General features: G+C 31.9%; 1 protein-coding gene across 1 annotated transcript in view; it reads right to left on the minus strand.

The window, feature by feature from the left end:
- The window catches only part of CENPF (centromere protein F), a 79,318-nt gene that overhangs the window by 13,151 nt on the left and 38,677 nt on the right, over positions 1-27,490 (minus strand). The window contains exons 10-15 of the mRNA XM_051996751.1: positions 23,694-23,816; positions 16,513-16,648; positions 11,071-14,468; positions 6,289-9,782; positions 3,881-6,076; positions 2,014-3,331 (exon numbers count right to left, since the gene is read on the minus strand). Of these exons, the coding sequence (XP_051852711.1) occupies positions 2,014-3,331; positions 3,881-6,076; positions 6,289-9,782; positions 11,071-14,468; positions 16,513-16,648; positions 23,694-23,816 (10,665 nt within the window). The remainder of the gene's footprint in view (positions 1-2,013; positions 3,332-3,880; positions 6,077-6,288; positions 9,783-11,070; positions 14,469-16,512; positions 16,649-23,693; positions 23,817-27,490) is intronic.

Genomic DNA, 27,490 nt, shown 5'->3' on the forward strand with positions numbered 1-27,490 from the left:
TAAAAGAGTTTAATCATCTCCAAAATAACAGCTAATCCAGGCTAACAGTACAAAAAAGCCCTAAAGTGTTTTAAATAAAAGGAGGTATGGCACAGTGGATCGAGCACTATCCCTGGAGTCAGAAGTACAGGGTTCAAATACAACCTCAGAAGCTTAAGACTTACTAGCTGAATCATCTTGGGCAAGTCACTTAATCTTAATAATCTTGAAAAAAAAAAAAAGGGGGGGGGGGCGGGGAGAAGTGTTCATAATTGAATTTTTTTGATTTACTAGTTCCATGTTTTAATCCTTCCTATTAAGGAAGAAAAAAGCATTAAGTGTCTACTGTGCATCCATGGCACTGTGCTAGTCACTGATCATATAAAAATGAAAACCAATATAGTCATTTTCAAGGACTATACACAATAGTTTAGGAAGTCAAAAGAAACATTTACATAAGTAAGGATTTTTTTAAATAATGCTTTATATTAGCAAACTATATGAATATAGTTTTCAACATAAACCTTTGCAAAACTTGTGTCCCAAATTCTTTTTCTCTCTCCCTTCCCCCTATTTCCTCCCTTAGATGGCAAGTAATCCAATATATATGTTAATTGTGTTCATTCAGGAAATCAGGTTGTAAAAAAGAATATACAAAGAGTATGGAGAGATAAAAAAAAATTAAGGAGGTAAGCAACATTTCTAGCAAGGGAGGAGAGAAAAAGAATACATTTATGTAGCTCCTACTATGTGCCAGGAACCATGTTAAGTGCTTTTTACAAAGAGTTTACAAATATTATTTCATTTGATCTTCAACAACGATATAAAGGGTAAATGTTATTTTCATCTTACAGTTCTGAAAAAAAGCAAACAGTGGTTGCATGACTGCCCACGTTCCCATAACTAGCACTTGAGGCCAAATTTGATGTCAAGTCTTCCTAACTCCAATCCCAAGCCTTTAATCATTCTAACACCAGAAGCCTCCAGCAAAAGGAGGTAGGGGGTAAGGTAGAAAGGAATTGAGAGGTCACACTAACAAAAGTTTTATGAAGGTGATAACACTGAATTGAGCATTGCAGTAAGATTCCAATAGGTAAAAACACAGAGGAAATCTCTTCTTGTCACATAAGACATCCTGAATAAATACAAGGATAGATACAAATAGGAATGCATCAGGAAATAGTTCAGTGTGGCTAAAAAAAATCCAAAGCACAAAGGGAATAGTGTGAAGGAAATAAAATTCTACCTTAATATAATCAACCTTTCTTGTTTTAATAATCATATTGAACATAATGTTTTTTAGAAGATTAAGGATTACGAACCCAAGGTCTGCATTCTGAATATCAATTTGTAAGACAGAATTATGTGAAGGCAGAAGGCTTAACATACTGTGCAAAAACCATGCTAATACTAAAACATATATCTGATTTAAGCTGTCTTATAACTAGTCTCTCCGAAAAAGCAGAATAATGCATCAAACGGTTTCATCAAATTTACATTTTATCATAACTCTGGTCAATAGATACTACTTGACGTCAAGAGTAGATATTTCTAACCATAATGCTCTCAATTCCTTTACAATCCCTCAACTTTGAAATCACACAAATATAGATTCTCATTATCATGATAATCTATATTATGAACACAAAACAGCCAAGGAGTAGAAAGATGGCAGGACAGTCAGGATGACATTCAGGTTTTACCTCTGATATATATATTGACTGTATGAAACTGGGAAAGTCACTTGATTTTTAAACAGTCTGCTTTAAGACTAAGCCTAGAAGTTGCAAAAGGGTTATCCATCTGCATTGGTAAAAGTTTCCACAATGGAAGTTCCTTACACCAATGTAATTTTACATCTAAACAAAATTTTAAAATTACATATACTAGTTTTCTAGTGGGATATTCTGGACTGCTTTTCCCACTATTATTCAAAATTATTAATTTAAAAAATTTTCAAAGTACTCTGCTCAAAACAATCTATGAAATACCTACAAAGTTGGAAATAGCATAATTCACTTTTACATAATTTACCTTTTCAAGAAGAGATGAGTTTTCCCTCTTTGTCAATTCAAGTTCCTTCTCCAGATTTGCATATGAACATTGCAAAGCTTCTAAACTGTCATACAAAGTTTCATTTTTGGACAGTTCTTTAATCTTTTCTTGTAATTCCACTATAAGATTTTTCAGCTGTAATTTTTCTTTCTCCCAGAGTTGCTGCTGTGCCTCCATCTGGGTGAGCATAGTGGAGAGCTTTCTGAGGTCTTCAACTTGTTTTTGAAGGATTCTGTTTTCTTCAGTCTCCTTCTCTAATTTTTGTTTGTTGTTTTCTGTTTCTTGAATAAGGTCATTCATAGAAGATTTCAGCAAAGCATTGTTTTTTTTGTTCTCTTCAAGTTGCTGCAACAAATGAATTTTCTCATTTTTTATACAATCCACTTGACAATTTAGATCCTGTTCATTAGCTTTACATATATTGTGTTCTTGATGTAAGGACTCTATTTTCTCGTTTACATCATTCAATTGTTTTTGAAGCAACTCTACTGTATGGTTAGATTCTTCTTTAAGTTTTCTCTTTTCCTCTTCTTTTTTTTCGAGTAGGCTTTCAAATGAAACATTTAACATTTTTAGTTCTGAGATTTGATCCTGTTTTTCTTGTAGTTCTTTCAAAATGTTTTCTTTGTCTGACGACAAGGAAACAACTTCAGTCTCCAAACATTTTAGGTTTTTGGTCATCTCTTCTAATTCACAAATGCGACTTTGTTTTTCTTTCAGTTCCTTTAACATGCTTTCCTTTTCTGATCTTAAAGAAGTAATTTCAGGTTCCAAAGACCTTAGACTTTTGGTCAAATCTTCTAAATCAGATACTTGACCCTGCTTTTCTTGTAGTTCTTTCAAAATGTTTTCTTTTTCTGATGATAAAGAAGCAACTTCCTTTTCCAAACATTTGAGGTTTTTAGTTGATTCTTCTAATTCACACAGCTTCTTCAACAGATTTTCTTTTTCTGAAGTTAAAGAAGCAACTTCAGACTCCACACACTTTAGATTTTTCGTCAACTGTTCTAATTCAGATATTTGACTCTGTTTTTCTTCCAACTCCTTTAACATGCTTTCTTTTGTTAACCTTAAGGAAATGATTTCAGTTTCCAAACATTTTAGATTCATGTTGATCTCTTCTAATTCACAAATTTGATCCTGCTTTTCTTGTAGATCTATCAACATACTATCTTTTTCTGACTGGAAAGAAGCAAGTTCACTCTCCAAACATTTTAAGTTTTTGGTCATCTCTTCTAATTCACAAATGCGACTTTGTTTTGCTTCCAGCTCCTTTGACATACTTTCTTTTTCTGACCTTAAAGAAGCAATTTCAGGTTCCAAAGACCTTAGACCTTTGGTCAAATCTTCTAAATCAGACACTTGACCCTGCTTTTCTTGTAGTTCTTTCAAAATGTTTTCTTTTTCTGATGATAAAGAAACAACTTCCTTTTCCAAACATTTGAGGTTTTTAGTTGATTCTTCTAATTCACACAGCTTCTTCAACAGATTTTCTTTTTCTGAAGTTAAAGAAGCAACTTCAGACTCCACATACTTTAGATTTTTCGTCAACTGTTCTAATTCAGATATTTGACTCTGTTTTTCTTCCAACTCCTTTAACATGCTTTCTTTTGCTAACCTTAAGGAAATGATTTCAGTTTCCAAACATTTTAGATTCACGTTGATCTCTTCTAATTCACAAATTTGATCCTGCTTTTCTTGTAAATCTTTCAACATACTATCTTTTTCTGACTTGAAAGAAGCAAGTTCACTCTCCAAACATTTTAGATTTTTGGTCATCTCTTCTAATTCACAAACGCGACTTTGTTTTGCTTCCAGCTCCTTTGACATACTTTCTTTTTCTGACCTTAAAGAAGCAATTTCAGGTTCCAAAGACCTTAGACTTTTGGTCAAATCTTCTAAATCAGATACTTGACCCTGCTTTTCTTGTAGTTCTTTCAAAATGTTTTCTTTTTCTGATGATAAAGAAACAACTTCCTTTTCCAAACATTTGAGGTTTTTAGTTGATTCTTCTAATTCACACAGCTTCTTCAACAGATTTTCTTTTTCTGAAGTTAAAGAAGCAACTTCAGACTCCACACACTTTAGATTTTTGGTCAACTGTTCTAATTCAGATATTTGACTCTGTTTTTCTTCCAACTCCTTTAACATGCTTTCTTTTGCTAACCTTAAGGAAATGATTTCAGTTTCCAAACATTTTAGATTCACGTTGATCTCTTCTAATTCACAAATTTGATCCTGCTTTTCTTGTAGATCTTTCAACATACTGTCTTTTTCTGACTTGAAAGAAGCAAGTTCACTCTCCAAACATTTTAGGTTTTTGGTCATCTCTTCTAATTCACAAATGCGACTTTGTTTTGCTTCCAGCTCCTTTGACATACTTTCTTTTTCTGACCTTAAAGAAGCAATTTCAGGTTCCAAAGACCTTAGACTTTTGGTCAAATCTTCTAAATCAGACACTTGACCCTGCTTTTCTTGTAGTTCTTTCAAAATGTTTTCTTTTTCTGATGATAAAGAAACAACTTCCTTTTCCAAACATTTGAGGTTTTTAGTTGATTCTTCTAATTCACACAGCTTCTTCAACAGATTTTCTTTTTCTGAAGTTAAAGAAGCAACTTCAGACTCCACACAATTTAGATTTTTGGTCAACTGTTCTAATTCAGATATTTGATTCTGTTTTTCTTCTAACTCCTTTAACATGCTTTCTTTTGCTAACCTTAAGGAAATGATTTCAGTTTCCAAACATTTTAGATTCACGTTGATCTCTTCTAATTCACAAATTTGATCCTGCTTTTCTTGTAAATCTTTCAACATATTTTCTTTTTCTGACTTGAAAGAAGCAAGTTCACTCTCCAAACATTTTAGATTTTTGGTCATCTCTTCTAATTCACAAACGCGACTTTGTTTTGCTTCCAGCTCCTTTGACATACTTTCTTTTTCTGACCTTAAAGAAGCAATTTCAGGTTCCAAAGACCTTAGACTTTTGGTCAAATCTTCTAAATCAGATACTTGACCCTGCTTTTCTTGTAGTTCTTTCAAAATGTTTTCTTTTTCTGATGATAAAGAAACAACTTCCTTTTCCAAACATTTGAGGTTTTTAGTTGATTCTTCTAATTCACACAGCTTCTTCAACAGATTTTCTTTTTCTGAAGTTAAAGAAGCAACTTCAGACTCCACACACTTTAGATTTTTGGTCAACTGTTCTAATTCAGATATTTGACTCTGTTTTTCTTCCAACTCCTTTAACATGCTTTCTTTTGCTAACCTTAAGGAAATGATTTCAGTTTCCAAACATTTTAGATTCACGTTGATCTCTTCTAATTCACAAATTTGATCCTGCTTTTCTTGTAGATCTTTCAACATACTATCTTTTTCTGACTTGAAAGAAGCAAGTTCACTCTCCAAACATTTTAGGTTTTTGGTCATCTCTTCTAATTCACAAATGTGACTTTGTTTTGCTTCCAGCTCCTTTGACATGCTTTCTTTTTCTGACTTTAAAGAAGCAATTTCAGGTTCCAAAGACCTTAGACTTTTGGTCAAATCTTCTAAATCAGACACTTGACCCTGCTTTTCTTGTAGTTCTTTCAAAATGTTTTCTTTTTCTGATGATAAAGAAACAACTTCCTTTTCCAAACATTTGAGGTTTTTAGTTGATTCTTCTAATTCACACAGCTTCTTCAACAGATTTTCTTTTTCTGAAGTTAAAGAAGCAACTTCAGACTCCACACACTTTAGATTTTTGGTCAACTGTTCTAATTCAGATATTTGATTCTGTTTTTCTTCTAACTCCTTTAACATGCTTTCTTTTACTAATCTTAAGGAAATTATTTCAGTTTCCAAACATTTTAAATTCACATTGGTCTCCTCTAATTCACAAATTTGATCCTGCTTTTCTTGTAAATCTTTCAACATATTTTCTTTTTCTGACCTTAAAGCAGCAACTTCGATCTCCAAACATTTTAGATTTGTAATTATTTCTTTTAATTCACAAATGCGACTTTGTTTTTCTTTCAGTTCCTTTGACATGCTTTCTTTTTCTGACCTTAAAGAAGTAACTTCAGGTTCTAAAGACTTTAGACTTTTGGTCAATTCTTCTAATTCATACATTTGACTCTGCTTTTTCTGTAACTCCTTTAATGTGTTTTCTTTTTCTGACTTTAAGGAAATAATTTCACTTTCTAAAGATTTTAACGTTATTGTCATTTCTTGTAACTCACAAGTCTGATCTTGCTTTTTTTGTAGTTCCTTCAACACATCTTTGTTTTCTGACTTAAAAAATCAACTTCAGTTTCCAAGACTTTTAAGTTTGTGGTCAACCCTTCCAATTCAGACACCTGATTTGGCTTTTCTTGTAATTCCTTTAACCTATTTTCTTTTTCTAACCTTAAGGAAACAATTTCAGTTTCTAAATCTTTTAAGTTTATGGTCAGGTTTTCTAATTCAGACACTCGATCTTTTGTTTCTTGTAAGTCTTTCAAAACATTTTCTTTTTCTAACTTGGTACTGAGCAGTTCTGAATCTAAGCATTTTAGAATTTGGACTAATTCTCTTAAATCAAAAACTTGATAATGATTTTCTTGTAATTCCCTAAGTGTATTTTCTTTTTCTGATCTTAAGAGGGCAAGTTCGGTTTCTAGACATTTTAGAATTTTGAGCGACTCTTCTAACTGGCAAAGCTGATCTTGTTTTTCTTTTAATTCTTTCAACATATTTTCTTTTTCTGATCTTAAGGCAACAACTTCTGTTTCTACACATTTTAAGCTTCCAATCAATCCTTTAAATTCATATATTTGATCTTGATTTTCTTGCAGTTCTTTCAACACATTGTCTCTTTCTGATCTTAAGGAAACAACTTCAGTTTCTACAAATCTTAAAGTTTTAGTCAATTCTTCTAATTCAGACACTTCACTCTGCTTTTTTTGTAATTCCTTCAATATACTTTCTTTTTCTGACCTTAAAGAAGCAACCTCAATTTCCAAACACTTTAGGGAATTGGTCAACTTTTCTAATTCAAATACTTGATATTGCTTTTCTTTTAGTACTTCATTTGATATGGATTCTTTTTCTTCCCTCAAAGCCACAAGTTCACATTCTAAATATTTTATGGTTTGGGTCAATTTCTCTAATTCAATCAGGTGATTTTCTTGTTGGTTTTTAGACATGTTTTCTTTTTCTTCCCTTAGAGCTATAACCTCCATCTCCAAAGATTTCAGGTTTCTGGCCAAATCTTTTAATTCGTGATCACTATTTTCTTGTAATTCAATAGGCACAATCTCTTTTTCTAAGCTTAAAGAAGCAAAAGTGTCCACACACTTCAAGTTTTGAGTTAACTCTTCTAACTCAGACACTCGACTTTGATTTTCATGAAGTTCTTTTAAAATATTTTCTTTTTCAGACCTTAAGGCAAAAATTTCTGTTTCCATTAATTTCAGATTGTTATTTCTCTCTTCAAATTCAACCACTTTACTTTGTTTTTCTTGTACCAGTGCTTTTGATAAATTTTCTTTTTCTAAGTTTAAGGCAATAAGCTCTGTTTCCAAATGTTTTAGCATTTGATTTGATGCCTCTAATTCAGATAATCTATTTTGCTTTTCTTGTAGTTCATTCAGCATATTTTCTTTTTCTAACCTTAAAGTGACAACCTCAGACTCTAAACATTTGGAAGTTTTGGCCCACTCTTCTAATTGAGAAGTTTGCTCCCGAGAATCTTGAAGGTTTTTCAATATAGTTCCTTTTTCTGAAATTGAAGTTACAACTCCAGGTTCTTCATATCTAAGATTTTGGACCAACTCTTCTAATTCAGACACCCGATTTTCCTTCACTTGTAGTTCTTTCAAAGCAATTTCTTTTTCTGACTTTAAAACAACAAGTTCTGATTTTAAACAATTTAAGGTTTGAATCAAATTTTCTAATTCAAATCCCTGACCTTTATTTTCTTGTATTTCTTTCATTATGTTTTCTTCTGAGCTTAAAGAAAAAAGGAATTTCAAGTTTTCAGCCAACTGTTCCAATTGAGATACTTGATCTTGCTTTTCTTGCAACTCTTTCAATATATTTTCTTTTTCTGCCCTTAAAGCAACAATTTCTGCATTATTTTGTGACCTTAAAGCAAATGATTCTAATTCTGAACATTTTAATCCTTTGGTTAATTCTTCCATTTGTGTTTTCAGTGTTTCTAATTCAGACTTTGTATTCTCAGCATCTAGAATCACTGCTTCTTGATTTTCTTCTGACATCTGTAATTCTCTTTCAAGTGCTTCAATTTTATCCTTAAATGAGTCAGCATTACGTTCACTTTCTTTTAGCTTTTCTAAAACATAGTGTTTTTTCTTTTCATCAGCTTCTATGCGGATTTTTAGCTTTTCTATGCCAGTTCTCAGCTGATGTACTTCTTCTTGTGTTGAATTCAATCTTGCTGCAATCTCTCCTTTCTCAATTAGAGAACTCTCCAAAACCTTAGAAAGGTTTACATTTTCTGCTTCTGATTCATTCAACTTAGATTTCAGATTTTCTATTTCTCTTATAAGAAATTCTTTTTCATTGGTCAGTTGACCAATTTCATGTTTCAAGTTATCTTTTGTTAAATTAAGTTTCTGTGTATCTTTTTCTAAATTCTGAAGCTGCTCTTGGAGATCTTCTTTGTCTTTTAATAGTTGGTTTACATGACAAGTCATAGACTGAAGAAGTTGTGTTTTATCTCTTACCTCAGACTCCATTATTTCTACATGTTGCACAGATTCCCTTTGATTTGACTCTAACACTTCAATTTTTTCCTTCAATTTTTCACATATTTCTTCTATTTGCATTTTTGCCTTTAATACAATTTCAAGTTCTCCACTAAGGTGGTTTTTCTCAGCTATAACTAAAGACAGTTGTTCATTGAGATTGGACACCATTTTCTGTTTGTTATCATTATCTTTTTCTAAACTCAGATTCTTTGTTTGAAGTTCTTCTAAGTCACCTTCAATGGAGATGGCATGATTCTCAATGTTAGTCTTTTCAGATTTTACCTTCTTCAATTCATTTTCAATTTCAAGATATTGTTCTTTCCAATCTTTACTCATCATTGCTATGTTTTCTTCAATATCTATAGTATCTGTGAATATAACTTTATCTGGACTTAAACAAGAATTTAAGTTTTCAAAAGTTGTTACTCTCTGGAGTAATTGATGATTATCAAAAGAGAGGGATTCCAATTTGTCACTTAGATCTGATTTTTCTTTTTGAAGTTCCTGAATTACTTTTTCTAATTCTGAACATTTGCATATCTTAAGAGTTAGTTCAGTCTTTTGTAAGTCCAATTTATAGTCTAATTCTTTGATTTGACTAAGCAAGCTGTCAACTTTTTTATTACTTTCCTCTATGCCACGAATTAACTTCAAGTTTTCATTTGAAGTCTCTTTCAGCTTCATTTGTAGATTCTGAATGAGCACCTGATTCTCTAGGAAATCCATGGCTACTGTAGTATCATTATTAGAAAATGATAATTCATGAATACACTCAGAATTATTTAGGGTTTTATCTAATGGATTTCTATATTCACTTTCTAAGTTCACTTTCCTAGAAGATGCTGCTGCAGAGCGGACACCATCATTTTCAGCTATTTTCTGAGATTCCAAACATAAGGTTTGCTGAGCATTTTGCTCACAAATGTGCAGACTGTCACTCTTAATTATCTTTTCATCAGTGAATGAACTATGTTCTTCTGAGTTATCTGAGACACTGTTATCTTGGTCATCGTTAATTGCCTGTAATTACAAAGTACCAAAAAGAAAGCATTTTATTTTTCACAAAGGAATACAGAAGTAAGCTAAAATTTAATTGCTAGATATATTTTACCACAATAAGGAAGTTTAAAATACCACTTTCCTCCTCTTCACCTCCCAAAGTGGTGGTCAGATTTCCATTAGGAGTCTCTTTAAATGTCTTTAAATGTTATCTTTTGATTTAAGATACTTAATCTTTTACATATATATATATATATCAGATAAAATTGATGTAGGTTGGAAACATTAATAGTAAAATAAAATTTTTCTTTTCCTGCCCATAAAAAAAAAAAAAAAAAAAAAAAAGTGGTAAATTCCAACCAACTCATATTTCACTTAGCAGGTATTGATTTAACTTATTCAAAGTTATATGATATATATATATACATATATATATATATACATATACACACACACATATATATACATATATATATATATAAGATTTCAAGTATTTGAAACAAAAATGAATGTATTTAAAGGTATCTAAAAATAAAAATATGTCTGAATAATAATTAACCAATGAAGGAAAGATGTTTTAAAGCAATAAGAACTAAATCAGTTATGTAACAATAACTCACTAGACCAAAAGTTTTCAATTACATATGCTAATTATAAGGCAATATTTTAAAAGCTCTAATTCTAAAATATATTATTATTTCTGAAAATGACTGGAGGGGTCAACTCCATCATGTAATCTTTTATTGTCATGACAAATTTATAGAAACACAAATTTCCTAACATTGTTAACCAAGGTCAATTAACAATTGTCATTATTATTTTTAATCAGATTTGTACAAAATATATTATTAATATGAAGTTGAACATTTCATAATGTTCAACCACTCATTTAGAAGATATTAAATAATCATCACTGATGTAATCTAGCAAATGATTCAAAAATATTTTTCTTCACTTGAAATCCTATCAGGGAAACAGTAATATTAGGCAACATATGCTTATAGATCACCACACTTTGAGTGATAAATAACATATTCATTTCCTCAAGTTCTTGTTCAAACATTATAACATTCCTAAAAAGCAGTCACCCTCAATATACTATAGTTGTGATACTATCAATCACTGTAGTAATTTGTTAAAACATGAATTAGACTGTTTTTATGCAGTAGTAATATAGTTCTTAATAAATTTTAAAAACAGAATTTAGAAATATAGTAAACCAATCAAACCAGATCTAATTTAATAGCCCTTTTTTCCTTTGATGTCATTAGATATAAGGGGGGAAAAAAATCTTGGTGAACATACTTACATCTTCACTTTCAGCAATAAGGAAAGAACGGGAACTTAAATCAAGACCCTGAAGTTGAAGTCTTGCTACTTCAAGTTGAAGTGACAAGTACTCGGTCTGTTTCTTTTCTGCTGCCAACTTTGACTCCATTTCCACAGTCACATTTGTAAGTTTCTGTTGCCACTGTTCATTTTCTGCTAAATACTGCTCTCTAAGGGATTGTAATTCTTTCCTTTCAGAACCTATGAGTTGCTTAAGTTCTTGAATCTCTTTATTTTTTATAATCTCTTGACTTTGATATTTCTCTTCAAGATTCTTCAGTGATATCTGATAAGTTTCACAAAGTGTTTCAAGGTCTTCAATATTCATACTGGGATCAGATCTAGCAATTTTCTTATTCATGCATTCTACCACAGAGCTGCTAAGAGAGGTTTCATGTGTACTTGTACTGGACTGACTGTTTAAAATAGTCTCTTCTAAACTGTTCGAAGAAGATGTTTCTCTTGGTTCTTCAAATAAGTCCTTATAAAAAGAAGATTCCACAAAACTTGTAAGATTGGGGATTTCATTCATACAAGAGGATGATAAAGATCCCCCCTCTTCTAGTGAAAGTTCTTCATTACCAGGTGAGTACTGCTTCATCAAATCAGTTTGTAGGTTTTTAAGATTCATTGACAATACAGAATTTTCAGCTTTTAGTGTGTTAATGTAAGAACATAGTTCTGACAATTTGGAGTTCATGCAACAGTGCTGTTCATGTAAAATTCTGTGCTCAACTTCTAAAGATGAAAATTTTTCTTGTAACTCAACAAAATGCGTTTGAACTTCTTTATTTGATAGTTTCAAATGTTCATAGTCACCACCTGCATCAATATTGCTCTCTAAAAGTTTTAAAGAAACAGACTTTTGTTCCATATGTTGTTCCCCAAATTTATCTTTACCATTATGTTCATTAAGATCACCAGGAAGGTTACTATTTTCATTATTTAGTGTTTTAATTTCATTTACAAGTTTCTCCATTTTTTCTGCCATTTTGGTAGTTGCTAAGATACATTCCGATTTTGAATCATTCAGCTCAGATGTTAATTTTAATTTTTCAATTTGAAGAATCTCACACATTTTCTCTAATTCATTTAGTTTACTGGCTGCTCCCTGCAATGACGTCATCAATTGTGCATTATCATTTTGGCTTGTTGATAGTTCATGTAGAACTGAAATATACTTTTCATCCATTTCTCTTTTACAATCCTCATAACTATTGGTTTCAAATGACTGGTCATATTGCTTACCTTCCATTATCTTTGAATCCCTAATTTCTAACTCTTTCCTAATCATTTCTAATTCTTTCTGTAAGAACTCTTTCTCTTTTTCACTTTCTTTAAGTCTTAGTTCCATATGTTTAATAACTTCCTCAAGTCGTACCACTTGTGGATTACAAGTATTTAAAGAACTGTCTTTAGCATCAAGATTTATAGGAAACATTTCAACTTTAATCATCTTAAAATTATCTGATTCATTTTCATTTTGATTTACAGACTCACTGATTTGTGCAGAAGCTGAACTGCCAGTAAGAACCAATGTATTCATTTGTACATCTTTTGCCTTAATTAATTTCATCAGTCGATCATTCTCTCGAAGCAAGTCATGATATTGTTCTTGTATTTTGTTTTGTTCATGCTTGAAATCTGAAATTTCTTGTCTTAAGCAATCAGCTTCAATCTTTGAACTATTTTGAATGGCTGCATTCTCAGTTCTCAGTCCACACTGTATTGTCTCCATCTCAAAAATTAATTTCTCATTTTTTTCTTCAGCTAGAGCTAGCTTGCCTATGTAATCTTCACGTTCTCTTGCAAAAGCTCCTTCCAGGTCTTTTAATTCATTATTTCTGTCTCCACAAGGAGTAAGAGTATGGTCACTTAGGATACATTCCATTTCAGTATTCTTTTTCTCCAATGATTTGTATTTTTCTTTAAGAAGTTCAAGTTCCTTTTCAGCTTCTTCACATCTCTTTACCAAAAGAAGCTTTTCCTCCATTTTTCTATCAGATAACTCTGAAAAATTATTCTCTTTTTGAATCAAGCAGTTTGAAAAGTCGACATTTTTTTGTATTAAGTTCATTTTTTCAATATTTAAAATTGCATTAATTTCCTTGAGATTGCGATTTTCTTGGGTCAGTTCTTCAATTTCTTTCTTGTTTTGAAAGAGAACTGAATTAATTTCTTTTTTTTCAGAATTCAGAGTTTCAGACATCAATTGTAGCTCTTTTACTGACTTTTCAAATAAAAGCTTATTGGTTTTTAAATCTTCATCCTCTACTTGTCCAGATTCTACTTGTTCACTCAGCATTTGAAACTGTTTGTTCACAAAACATCCATGCATATGTTCTGCTTTAAAAAGATTTTCTTCTATTTCACCTTTGATTGGTACCAACTCTTCACAATGTTTTTGTGAGTCTGAATTCATCTGCTTTTGAGACTCTACTGAAAACTCAAATGAAGAAACTTCATGCTGTGGTAAAGCGGCACTTTTTAGACTCTCATCTCTTGAACATAACTTAATTTTTTGACTTTCCCTTTCTAAAGGTAAGCTTCCTTGAATTTCAAGTATATTTGTAACAGAATTGTTCATTACTGGTTCTTCAAACATTAAAAGATCCCCACAGTGATCATCACTTGTCATCTGAGAAATATTTTGGGATTTTACTAGACTATTGATCCTTTCATATTGTATACATAATTCTTCATAACGCTGATCTTTCTCCACGATTTCATTGGCTATCAATTGTAGCTTTTGTTTCAGGTGTTCATCTTCCTCAGTTACCTGAACTATTTTCAAAGAAAGATTTTCTATTTCCTTTTTATATTTCTGTTCTGAGCACTCAGATTTTTCCTGAAGTTCATCATAGGCTCTTTTCTGTGCTTCTAATTCTATACTTTTTACTTCTATTGCATTCTGAAGTTTTATGATCTCCAAGCCCAAGTTTTCTTTTTCAGTTTCCATTATTTTGAAGCTTTCATTGGCATCGTGATTTTTCATCTGCTGAGTCTTCAGACACAATTCCAAATGATTAATTTTGCTCTCTAAACCTTCTTTTTCTAACAAAAGCTGATTCAAAAGTGATTCTTTCTCATTTTTCCACTGAGAAAATATAATTGTCTCTTTTTTGAGGCTTTCACATTCCTTCTCCTTTAATTCCAAGGTACTCAGTAATTCGTCTGTCTCTTTCTGTGTTGTACTTAATTTTTCATTTAGCTGTTCAATATGATGTTCCCTTTTTTTCAGAAGATCTTGAGAACAATCCCGTTGTTTCTCTAGATCAGCTACTGCAAGCTTCAGTTTTTCTAAAATGAAAGACTTTTCCTGTTGATCAACTTTTTCTTGAAGAGCTTTTAAAGTTTCCTCTTGAGTAGCATTCTTATCTAAAAAACATAACACTTTTAATTAATTATGATCTATAGGACAATAAATTTATATAGGCCAGATTATAGTGAATTACTAATTATATACCATTGTAGACTAATGTGAACTCATTATTTGGGTTTATATATTTTAATAAGGAAAATATCATTTATAGGAGAACAGTAATTTAAATAATATAGAAAATGACAGTAGAAAATAAACCTTCTCAATGTACTGAAAGCTTTTTCATTCTTCTTTTTTGGGAAATTAAAGAAAAAAACAGACTACAGAAAAGCCAGAAAGGAACCACCTTCCTAATTACCTTTCCTAATGCATAGTTCCCATAATCTATTGTGTTTTTTAAAAATAATCTGAGAGTTTGATTTGTCCCTGCCACTCTGAAAAAGATGCTGCTAGATTGACCTATAACTACAAAACAAACACAGCTGCAAACATAGCAAATGGTATTATAGCATGGAGGACAGCTATGTGGCAAAATTGACAGTGTGCCAGGACTGGAGTCATATGGCTTTAAATCCTTACAAACTGTGTGACCTCAAGTTATTTAATCCTATTTTCTTCAGTTTCCTCACCTGTAAAATGAACTATAAGACGAAATGGCAAATGACTCCATTATTTTTACCAATAATGCTCCAAAATGGGGTCACAAAGAGTCAAAAATCAACATGATACCTGAAAATTCAAACCAATTATAATGAGGGGAAGTTCCACAATCTGTCCCAAATAACCGATATTTTATAGCTAGGAAAATGGTAGTAAGAGGTCTTTCATGCATGACATCAGTCCAGTCTGTTTTTGAAAATGGAAATGGTAATCTACCTGAGTTTCTTTTACTTTTACACACAAAAATTAATTGTAAATTCATATATTATAAAGGAAACATTATTAGGATGCAAAAATCATTTAATCGAATAAGAAATCTAAGGAAATGGCCATTGAGGGCTTGGGAAACAATGCAGTTAAGTAAAGTTGGCTATTAATTTTAAAATCAAAATTAAGGTAAATTGAAGCACAAAGTTCTGGACTCATTCAATCTATCGGTGAGGCTAGCATTTACCAATAAAAGGAATTTCAATTCCTCATCAAGCCAAGACCCCCTAATAAGGAGCCAACTTTCTTTTATAGTCAAAAGGAAAAGCACTCAGAAGAGAGCAGTATTATACATGGGGAAAACAGTGTGACTTACTACAAAGCTTACAGCATCATAAATGGGGAAAACAACTATGATTATTTACATCAGCTGAAGCATCACAAGTATGATGAACAAATGATTGACTAAAAAATGAGGAACTAGAAACCACCTCTCCTTCCATACTAGCACTAAGAACTCACTATTTTGAGTTCTCCTGCAAGGATAATTTAGTGAGAGTCAACAAGACTACCTTGGATAACAGATAAGACTCTTTGAAATTCCCCAGCATTCTTCAAAAATAAAAGATTTGAAATAAGGAGAGCAATGATTAGAAGACTCAACTTCTAAACTTAACTGGATTCTAAACATAAACTTAACTCATTGTGTTTATTTACAGATTTACAGTGATTTACAGAAAAGCTGAATTTCCAAACTTAACTCTAACACAAATGAAACATGACTTGAGACAGTTACAGAAATACCAGGCAGTGATACCAAATAAAATTAATAACAAAATAAAATCAATTTGATTTTCCCATTTTCTTAAGAAAAATTATGAATGATGAAAGGAATAGCCTTGGTATAACACATTTGGGACATATAAAACAGTGTTGTGAGGCAAGTAAAAATAGTGATCTGTTTTTAAGATATTTGCCATTTTGCTTCCAAAGAACTATAAATCAGTCATTTGGGAATAGTTAATTTAAATAATCCCAACTATCATAAAACAAATTATGTGTAAAACTATGCACAGTGCATTCAAAGTCTCAATCTCTTCCCCACGCTAATCAAAAACAAAGGACATTGTCGAAGAACAACATTAACAATTCACTTCAACTTCAGGATATATAAAGATTTGTTGTTTTCTCACAATGAAAACAACTTACATACCAACTAGTCATCTAATATACCTTTCATTTCTTCTGCAAGATTCTGATTCTGCTTTAGACAATATTTAGTTTTCTTGAGTTCTTCCTCCAGTAGACAGACTTCTCTTGTTCTTTTATCTAACTGATGACTGAAGAGCTGTTTTTCCTGCATCATTTCCTAAAATATTGTTAAGAATTCTTGATTATAAGTCAAAAAAATATTTTTCTAAAAGAACAAATAAAATTAACTAAAAATTTGGACATTGCAAATTAAAAGAACTGCTTCTATCTTAGTGTGGTATTGGAATATGCAATTGTGACCAATGGATATAAATACAATAAATTTAATAACCTCAATATAATGCTACCATAAAAGTCATCTATGAGAGTCACTACATAAAAGAAATCATCTAATCACAATGTTCTTTTGGTACTTCATTAAATAAAAGTTCCTTGAGAGCTATTGAAAGACAAACACACAGTTGTAAAGTCTTTGAATTAGCACAATAATTACTAAAAGATAATTAGGAATTAAAAATAAAAGTGAAGAAAATATCATATCTTTTGAAGTAGAGATTCTACTGCTAGGATCCTACACCTCTAAAGAAGTCAAATACATAAAGGTCTATTATATATGAAAATATTTACAGTGGCAATTTTATATCAGCAAAGTATTGAGAATGAAAGAGATACCAATATAATGAGGAATATCAAAACAAATATTGGTATATGAATAATGGAAAATTATTGTGCTTTAAGAAACTATATAAGCAAAGGAATTCAGAGAAACACTTAATAATTTTTATAAACTAATTCAAACTAAACAAAAGTAGGAAAATGATATACACAAGAACTACAATAAGAATTTAAAGAATAATAAAGCAAAACTTAATACTGTGTAGTTACAATAATTTTATCCTACATGGACTATACCCCTCTTTTTTCTGGCCATATAACAATTTTTTTAATAATAATGAATGTGATGATGAGATCTTACAAAATTTTCTGAATGTAGATCAAAAAAGTAAATTATGACAACTAAGTATGAGAGCAGTATAACTAATCATAAGAGCTGAGTCCAGATTCAGCAAAATCTGGTTCAAATCTCATGTACAACACATATTGGCTGTATAACAATGACTACAAAAAAATTAGTTACATAAAACTATAAAAAATTAAGAAGGTAGCTATAAAGGATTTAGAGAAGTGCTAATTACCTTTGTGAATGAAGCACAATAACCCCCCAACCAGCCAATAATATTCCATTATGTTCATATTCCATAGCTCGTTCAGCCATTTCCCAAATGATGGGCATCCCCTCAATTTCCAATATTTTGTCACCACAAAAATAGCTCTTATAAATATTTTTGTACAGGTAGGACCTCTTCTCTTTTTTTAATGATCTCTTCTGGATACAGACCAAGTTGTGGTTTTGCTGGATCAAATGCACAATTTGGTTGTCCTTTGGCCAGTTTTAAATTGTTCTTCAGAATGATTGGATCAGTTCAAAACTCCACTGATATTTCATTAATGATCCAATTTTCCCAACCTCAACATTTATCATTTACCTTTTCTTCTTCTTAATCTAAAGTGAGTAAAGTGGTATCTCTTTACATACTTATGGATAGCACTGATTTCATCAGCTTAAAAGTGCCTTTCGTCATTTATCAACTGAGAAATGGCATATGTTCTTATAAATTTAATTCAATTCTCTATATATGGCTTTTATCAGAGAAGTTTGCTGTAAAAATTGTTTTCCAGCTTTCTCCTTTCCTTTTAATTGGGGTTGTAATGGTTTTGTTGGTGCAAAAGCTTTTAAATCAAAATTATCTATTTTTACATTTCAAAATACTCTCTCATTTGATCAGTCTACTCTTCTCCATATCTGTGACAAGTAAACAATTCTTTGCTTTTCTAATTTATTTATGATGTGACTATGTCTAAATCACATACCCATTTTGACCTTATCTTGGTATGTGGCGAGAAATGTCAGTCTATACCTAATTTGTGTCCTACTGTTTTCCAATTTTCCCCGCCAATAACACACTCAAATTCACTAAGATTTGCATGCTATACCAATTGGTGCATATATGTTTAGTATTAAAGTTACTTCATTGTCTATGTACTAAATAAGTATTAAATAAGTCTATTTTTGCTTCTGCTTTGTCTGAGATCAAAATTGCTACCCTTACTTTCTTTACTTCAGGTGAAGCAGAATCTGCTCAGGCAAAATTTTATGCTCTACAAGTCTCTTTATTTCAACTGTGCTTCCTGTAAAATGCATATTGTAGGAATTTGGGCTTTGCTATACACTGCTATGTGTGAACTTCCATTTTATGGGAGAATTCATCCCATTCACATTCAAAGTTATGATTACTGAGTATTTCCTTCCATCCTATTTTTTTCTCCCATTTGTCTTCTCTCTCATTTCACACTTTTTTTCTCTCCTCCAACTTTTGGCTACTGTGCCTCCTCCCCACTCTTCAGTGTCAAGCTCTCTCTTTCTCCACTTGCTTCACTTACTCTTCCCCCTTCCTACTTTCCTGTGAGGTAAGATAGATTACTATATTAATCTATATTTCTATATAATCTATAATATTAATTATATTAATCTGTAAGTGCCTGCTCCACCATACCGGGCCTCAGGATCTCCTGCAGGTTGGCTGAAGTGGGGTCTAATTGAGATTCACTGGGACACTTTCTTGTCTTGCATTATGTTGCCCCTCATACACAAATGAGAATTTCCAGCAAATCTTCAAAGTTTCTTGAACTAAAAAATAGTTTCACATCATCTTTTTGCTGGTTCTGCTTTTGCAGAATCTGTTTTGGGAGCATTTTGTGGTGGTTTAGGTGAATATAGGACAGTTACAGAGATTTACTGCTTATTCTGAAATCTTCCCTCCAGTTTATAAACAAGTTGGAAAAATAAGAGAGGCACTTGTGAAACTGTTCAACTTCAAGTTTTAGCTTGTTTGCAATTATACTTTTTAAATGCCTCCCACCAAGACTACTCAAAAAATGAAATAAAATGGATTCTTCAAAGAAAAAATATATAAGTACTGCCCTCCCTACAACACCCTGCTATACTATTAGATAACAGATGGTGTTGGCATTGTTATGTTGGAATACTGCCTTCAATTATCAGCCTAGTTACTACTAGCAGATGGGTACCAATGTAGGAAAGCCAAATGCAAGAAAAGAGAGAATGACTAGGGAAAAGTACTTGGAAACTTACTGGCAGCTGTCTGTTCAAGTATATATTTTTAATTTTGTTATTGAAATGGAATCTCATCAAACTTTAATTATTTGTTTCCTAGTCCCTGTCCCTTTATTGACCATAATGACACTACGGTCAATTCAAGCTCAGGGGAATGAAGTATCAAGTCACACTAAATGTCAAGATTATCTGATTGATAATTCTGTATAAGAAATTTCTGGATAAAATTTTATAACAAATAATCATTACAGTTGTATCATTACACAGTAGAAATTTTCACAAATAACACATCTCTAAATTGAGAAAATCAACATTCCTTATTCAAACCAACATTTAAACATTAGCCAGACCTCTCTGATTCATGGGAAGAATAACTGAATGATGTTAAATAAAGCTTGAAGTTTTCTCAAACCATAGATTAACTATTGATATTTGTACAATAATTTCTTAATTTCTGAAATGGTAATATAACAAATGTTATTTGTTCTAAAAGTCTTGATAGGGATGAGGAGGGAGAGGTTCTTTGAAGGAAAGTCATTTGAAAAAGCTAACAAATGCACAAAGAATTTTACCTGCACTTGTATTTTCCTAAATATTTTGTTGAAAAAAAGCCAACTTCAACCATAAGCTAATTATCTCATCAAATTCTTGTTTATACAAAAAAAGCTAATCTTACAGCCAACAGTCTAGTAAGAATACAGTTGTTATGAAATCCAAAAAATTTTTAAAGCTAAGATTAACAAAAGTGAACATCTGAAAATGAAATTTCAGGCTGGCAATCATGAGTAATTAGTTTCAGTGTGGCTGCAGTTACTTTAAACTTGATTGGGTAGCTTGTCAATAACAATGAGATAAGGATACAAGGATATATTCTCCTAGGCATCCTCACATAATTTGCAAAACTGCGGTACTTTCCTAGAAAAACACAACAAAAATCCCTATAACTATGTGCCAGCAAGCAAAACCACCCAGATTCTACTATTTTTAGGAGAAGCAAGGGAGGCATCATTTCCTAAGGCTAAAGGAGGCAAATTTTAGTTTCTATTTGGTACTTCTCAACTCCATCCAAGAATAAAATTTAATTTCTCCTGATGGAGGAAGGCTGGATCATCATGGAAATGTGGATTGGAAGGGTTATTTTTCTTCTATATGTTTCACCCATTCTTATGTGCCAAAACAAACTCCTCAGAGTACTTAGTCATTCAGATTTCCATGCTTGGAAAAGTCCCCAGGCAAATGTTCATAGATTTGGATTGTCAACATGATAGCATTTTACCACACTACATCATAATGCTACTGAGTTGGCACTGTAACATGGCTGAAGTTATTTCTGTATTATATTTGATTTGATACTACAGGGTAACTTTATCCATGATTAGACCACTAAATTGCATTTCTAATATTGATAATTTCTCATTGTGCCATTTTATTTACTAAATGGAGGACAAGAAAATATTTCCGTACCCAATATCTATAAACATACAAAACTTTACAATTACAAAAGAATTACATGCCATTCAAAATGCATTTACCAAGATCAAAAGGGCAGAAAGACATACATCTAAAATGTTCACTTTATGTAAAATGTGCTTTACCTCACCATAATTTTTTTTGTTGCCATAGGTAAGAATGAACATTACTAGTATAATAATAGCAAAAACCAAGGAATATAATAGCAGTTGAAGCTGCTTAATATACTTGAAAGACCACTTATTAAATCATTTTTCAATCCCAGATCATAATTCACAGTGCAATTAATCTATCACCAATCATCCCTAAACCCTACACTCTTTTATAAGAAAACAATGTTAAATTATTGTGTAAAATTTGGATTTGGCTTCACAGTTAGTTTTTCTTAGGCATTAGCAACATCTGAAACTAGTATATTATTGTGGCTAGCTATTCTGCAATTATATCTAAACCAGCAATTTACATCTTGGGCAAGTTAAGATGTAAAAAAGATTTAAGAAAAGAAAACCTACAAGAATGCCTAGAAGGGCACCATAATTTGGCCAAGAAAACAGATTTTATAAGTGTTTTTAACCATTCTAATCAATCTATTGTTTTTACAAAATGTTTTCACCAGCAGCCAGTAACATCACATGAGAACTGGCTCAAAACAAAGCGCACAGAGGACACTTTTCAGTGCCAGTCTGCCTGTGGCTATGTCAGCAGAAGCATCTGTTAGTAGATCCTCCTGGCCAAAAGGCAAACATTTGTTTTGCTGAAACAAACACTTCCATTTCAAAATGTTTGCTAATAAAACCAACATTTGATTTGAAGTTTTTTCTACTTGAGCTCTGGCAGCTTTTCACTTACTTCTTCATACAGAACACTCCTTGGAAACCATTTATTTCTACCCCCACATTATATTTCTAGGCCAGGCCACAAGATTTCAAAGTTTTTTCTAAGATATGATTTTCATTTCTTTTTTTTTAATTTAATTTAATTTATTTAATTTTTAGGTAAGACGTGCAATGCTTCTAAAAATATTACCGCATTTATCATGCTGTCCAAGAAAAATCAGATCAAACAGAGAAAAAATGCAAAAAAAAAAAAAAAAAAAAACGAACAACAAAGGTGAAAATACTATGCTGTGATTCATATTCAGTCTTCTCCTCTATTACCTTAAATCACTTCATTGTTGAAAAGAGCCAAGTGTTTTTCATAGCTTTAAAATTCCATAAACATTTAACAATTAACAATTCAATAAAAATCAGGGAAAATTTTGACTTGGTAAAACAAAGTACCTGAATTATCATTTATATTAATTAGGAAAGAAAATTCACTTCAAAATTATCTAATAGCTAATATTTATATGAATGATATTTACTATGTGCTACACATTGATCTAATTGCTTTATGGTTGTCACAATTTTACATATGAGCAAACTGAGGCAAACAGAGTCTAAGTGTAACTCATTCAGCACCAAACAATTAATGAGAGTCTGAAAGCAGATTTAATCTCAGATTTTTCCTGACTCCAAGGACCAGAACTCCACTGTATCATGTAACTTGCAAGAGTTCTTTAATAGAGCAAAAAGTGTCATTTGCTTGCTACTACTTCCCTCAAAATTATAGCATCAGTTTATTAAATACTTCAAAAGACTAAAGCCACAAAATAAGACTCCCGAATCAACTGCATAAAATCAGTGAGCTATGTAAGTAGAAAATGATGCCGAGAAAAAAATACATTCACTTGTTCCTAATACATTTGCCATTGGAAATCTTCCTAATGAGCAAACTTGTATAACACGCAGAAAGTCATGCTGACTCTAGATTAATTTCCTATGCTGTACATATCAAGATAGTTGTTTTAATACAAGTTTTACCTATGAAATTTAATGCAAAACAATCACGTTTACAGACATAAGCCAATATTCCATTTGCTTCTATGAGATAAAACATTAAATTCTATTATACTCAAGGAACTTTGTACAAAAACAAAATTGCCAGAGTCCTTCTTTAAAAACTTGGATAAGTACAAGTAATCCAAGAAAGGACATGGGTCTTTAGTAACAAAAGGGGTTCATAAAGGTTTCAGAGAGGTAACGGTATCCAAATTGTGCCTTGAATTTTAATGGGATTTTGAAAAGTTTAACATAGGTTCTTTTATTTGACAATATTTCTTGGAATAAAAGTTCTTGGAATTTTTGTTACTTTTAAGAGTTATCACTTATATTTAAAAACTTCCTTTTCACCTTTCTCCTCAGAGTCACATACTTAATATAAACCAAATAGTCATATTCTTTTCATGCAAATTACATATTTCTATTATTTCTATCATTTAGTAATTTTTTAAAGTTACACTTCATGGGATGAATACAAATTCAATAAATTTTTTGTGCTACTTTTTTACTTAAAAAACATAATCCACAGATCTAAAATAAGCAAGCAGAAAGCAAATCCAACAAAAGAAAAAATGCTGCCTCCTACAAATACAACTATAGAGAACAATCTAAACATCCATCATTGATCTGCATTAAGACCATTACTTCTCACTTACCTCCAGGTTCTTCCTCAGCTCATTTTCCTTTGTCTGACTTGTCTGTAATGCTTGTTCAGTTCTGCAGAGCTTCTGCTTAAACTCATCTGAATTTCTCTCTAGTTGCTGTTTCACTGCTACCACCTAGACGAGAAAGAGCATATTCCATTTTTCCTTCTTACAAATAACACATTAACACAATTTATTTTCTATGATATTTATTGAGTGGATATTAAAAAAAAAAAACCTGAGAAAGCATAATTTATGCCAATCACAACAAACTTTAAAAGTTAGAAGGGACCCTAAAATCCACTTAGTCTAGGTGCCTCAATGATAATTCCCAATGACATTATAAACAATTCTCAAACAAGCTCTAATGAAGACTTCTAATGAGTTGGAGCCCACCCACCATCTCCAAAAACAATTCATTTCACTTTTAAATAGTTTTCATTTCTAGGAAGTTTTCTCAAGTCAAATTTATCACATATTACACAAAAGATTGATTTATTCAATAATATTTGCAAGTACAAAATTTAAAATGGGAAATTTACTTTGTAAAAGCTATTCTATGGATCTACAGATTTTCCCAGCTTATCTTTTTTCCCCAGGAATAATAATATTGACTTCCTTCACATTATTTCTAAATAGTGTGCTTAATTCTTCATTTCTAACATCCTGTAGCCTACTCACATCTAGCATTTTTGCTTGTCTACAATCTTCTGGGCAATTCTCAATTTCAGTTCTTTAAAAATTGGAATTCAATAACTACCTTCATCACAGGTTGATACCATTTTTCATTTTATTTCAATCTTTCTCCTGCACTTTTAAAATAGGAATTTGTTTTGCTTATGACTCACCTATCCTGTCCTTCTTTGTCCACATATCTATTTCCCTAATAAATTTAACTTATTTATGTACCATACTTTGAGTGGAAAGATGTGTTCCATTTTCATCTGCTGGATTTACATATCATTTTTCTCCTACTTAAGCCCTTACCCATATATTTGTACCCTAACTTTGTTTAAAAAAAAGAAAAAGTTAATTCCTTCCCCTTCTTTTTTTCTTTCCTTCTGTTCCGAAGACCATTAAAAGAAAACAAAACCATACAAAGGCTTTGCCAGTTTTATTTCACTTCCTCTAAAACATCTAAAGACATTAGAATTTTGAAAGGAAACTTATTTCTGACTTCTCGATTAAGAATAGAAATAATTTAGGATATACTGCAACCTATTTAACATGTAAAGGACTGCTTGCCATCTGGGGGAGGGGATGGAGGGAGGGAGGGGAAAAATCAGAACAGAAGCGCGTGCAAGGGATAATGTAAAAAATTACCCTGGCATGGGTTCTGTCAATAAAAAGTTATTAAAAAAAAAAAAAGAATAAAAACAATAATCATCTTAATACTTTCTTCCAATTGATCAAATTTATTTACTATTCTCTGTTTCTTGATTTTTGCATTTTGAAGTTTATATTCAGTTCTGGTCTTTTCATTAAAAATACTTAGAAGCGCTTTATTTTATTAGTGATCCACATTTTTCCCATTAGGACTATATAAATATGTAGAGGCCCACAGATAGTTGGGGAACTCTGGGTGAGGTATAAGACCTTTCAGCACAGAGGGAACCGGCTAATAATGTCTGATTCGGCTCCCCATCTCCCCTAAGGGCTGTCAGCTTTTCTGAGAAGTCAGGGAGCAGTGATAACCTGTGTTGTGCAGGTGGAAGAGTGATACCAGGTAACAATCTACATACAATGGCAAGTTGTTTATGTGGTCCTACATGCACAGTATATACTTAATGCACATGCAATGTTGCTTTGGTTATATAAGGGTATGAGGGTATATAAAGGAGAGAGAATTTGGAATAAATAGACTTCATATATTAACCATCCTCAGGAGTCTCACTTCATCACTCCCCCACTAAAACAGTGTGTTTTAATCACCCTGGCATTGGGCTCTAGAAAGCACAGTACATTTTATCACTCTAACTTGGGGGCTCTAGAAAGCACACAATAACCTGGTATGGAGACTCTAGAAAGCACAGTATGTTTTGTCACCCCAACTTGGGGCCTCTAGAAAGGACACTACATAAATATTTTACTAAATAGTTTATTCATTATAAACTCTTATCTTCTGCCTTTTAGTAGACTATATTCTAAGCTCCTCTCTCTAGCAGCTGATTTTTTCTGTGATACTGACTACAGTCCCTTTACCCTTGAAATCTTTCTCTCTGGTGACTTGCAGTAATGTTTTTCTAGACCTAAAAGTTCTGGGTTATGAAGCTCCTATGAAGTTTACTTACACTCTGGCTGTCAGTTATTAACATTTCTTGACATTCTTTCCTAATTGACTGATTTCCTTTAATATTACATTTTAAAAATTATTTCAATTCTTTTAGATTTTCTTTCAAGTCTTATAGACCAGGCATTCTTTTTTCTGAAGCGCTATTTGAATTTGTGAGCTCTCTCTCTTCCAATTTCTGACAGATCAGAATATCTGCCTCTAGTTTCTTTATCAGGGCTTTGTGATTGAGTCAAAAACTGCTCCTCCCGTACTCTGGAATGCTGTGTGCAAACCCTGCTTGATCATAGATATAATATGTTCTATCATCTCCAGGAATTAGAGGATTTTTGGCTTAGTCATCTGGTGTTTTGGCCATTGTCTCCTCCCCTTCTCCACGTCCTCCTTACAAAGCTCTGAAGCCTATTCTTGTGTCTGAGTCTGACAACTCTATAACTGCTGGCTATGCCAGGACTCTAGAATAGGTGCTGACCTGATATTTCTTTCTCCTATGGCTCGTTTCAAGTGAAGTCAAAGCATTTAATATGAGTATGACACATACCCAGTTATAAGCATTGGAAATAATGCAAAAATAAGGACAATATCTACCTTTAAAAAGCTTAAATTCTAAAGACAGCCAAAAAAGAATTGGAAGGGGAGATAACCAGATGGTGGCAAATTAAGAATAAGATGCATAATCAGGAGAGGAATAAAGGTTACCTGGCCTGGGTCCATATTCAGAATGAAGATTCTAAGAATAACTCACCATTGATAAAAGGGATTTGATGTAATCTGACTAGCTACACTCCTGCCATCACTTAAACAGGACAGTTTGGATACCTGGTGCTTCCTTAGTCATTTATTTTATTTAAATTTAATTTATAATTTAATTAATTTTTAAAATTAAAGGCAAAAGCCTTACACCTACCCTGGCTTGTTTTATGCTAAAGACTTTCAAAAGATTTTGGCAATCTTTTGTTTAGTACTGGATTTATAATCGTTTTCTTTTATGATTTTCTCTATCTCTGGCTCTATTTAAACCACTGTTAGAAAATTACTCTGTTAAGGAGGTCAATGAGAAAGAACAAATCCCATATACACCAAAATATTGTTAGCAGAACTTTTTGTGGTAGTAACAAAGTAGATGCCCATCAATTAAGGAATGACTAAACAAATTGTAATTTTAAAAGTTTGATACAAAGTGAAACTGAGGCAAAGGAAAATATATAAAATAATTACAACATTGTAAATAAATTTAAAAAACACCAAGAAGAAAAATAAATAAATAAAAATGAGGTAAAAGCTCAAGGTTATGTTGATTTTCCTTTCTCTTATCAGAGATTAGAGCATCCTTTCATATGAGTATTAAGAGTTGGCAATTCCTCTAAAAACTATTTGCTCATATCTTTTAACCTCTTCTCTACTGAAGAATACTTTTTAATTAATCATGTTTGTGAGTCTGTGTGTGTACTATTTATACCTGGAAACCAAATCCTGCCCTAATCAGAGTAATTAAATATGAAATTTTTTTTCACATGTG

The sequence above is a fragment of the Antechinus flavipes genome, chromosome 4 (genome assembly GCF_016432865.1).
Source record: "Antechinus flavipes isolate AdamAnt ecotype Samford, QLD, Australia chromosome 4, AdamAnt_v2, whole genome shotgun sequence".
NCBI classification, from domain to species: domain Eukaryota; kingdom Metazoa; phylum Chordata; class Mammalia; order Dasyuromorphia; family Dasyuridae; genus Antechinus; species Antechinus flavipes.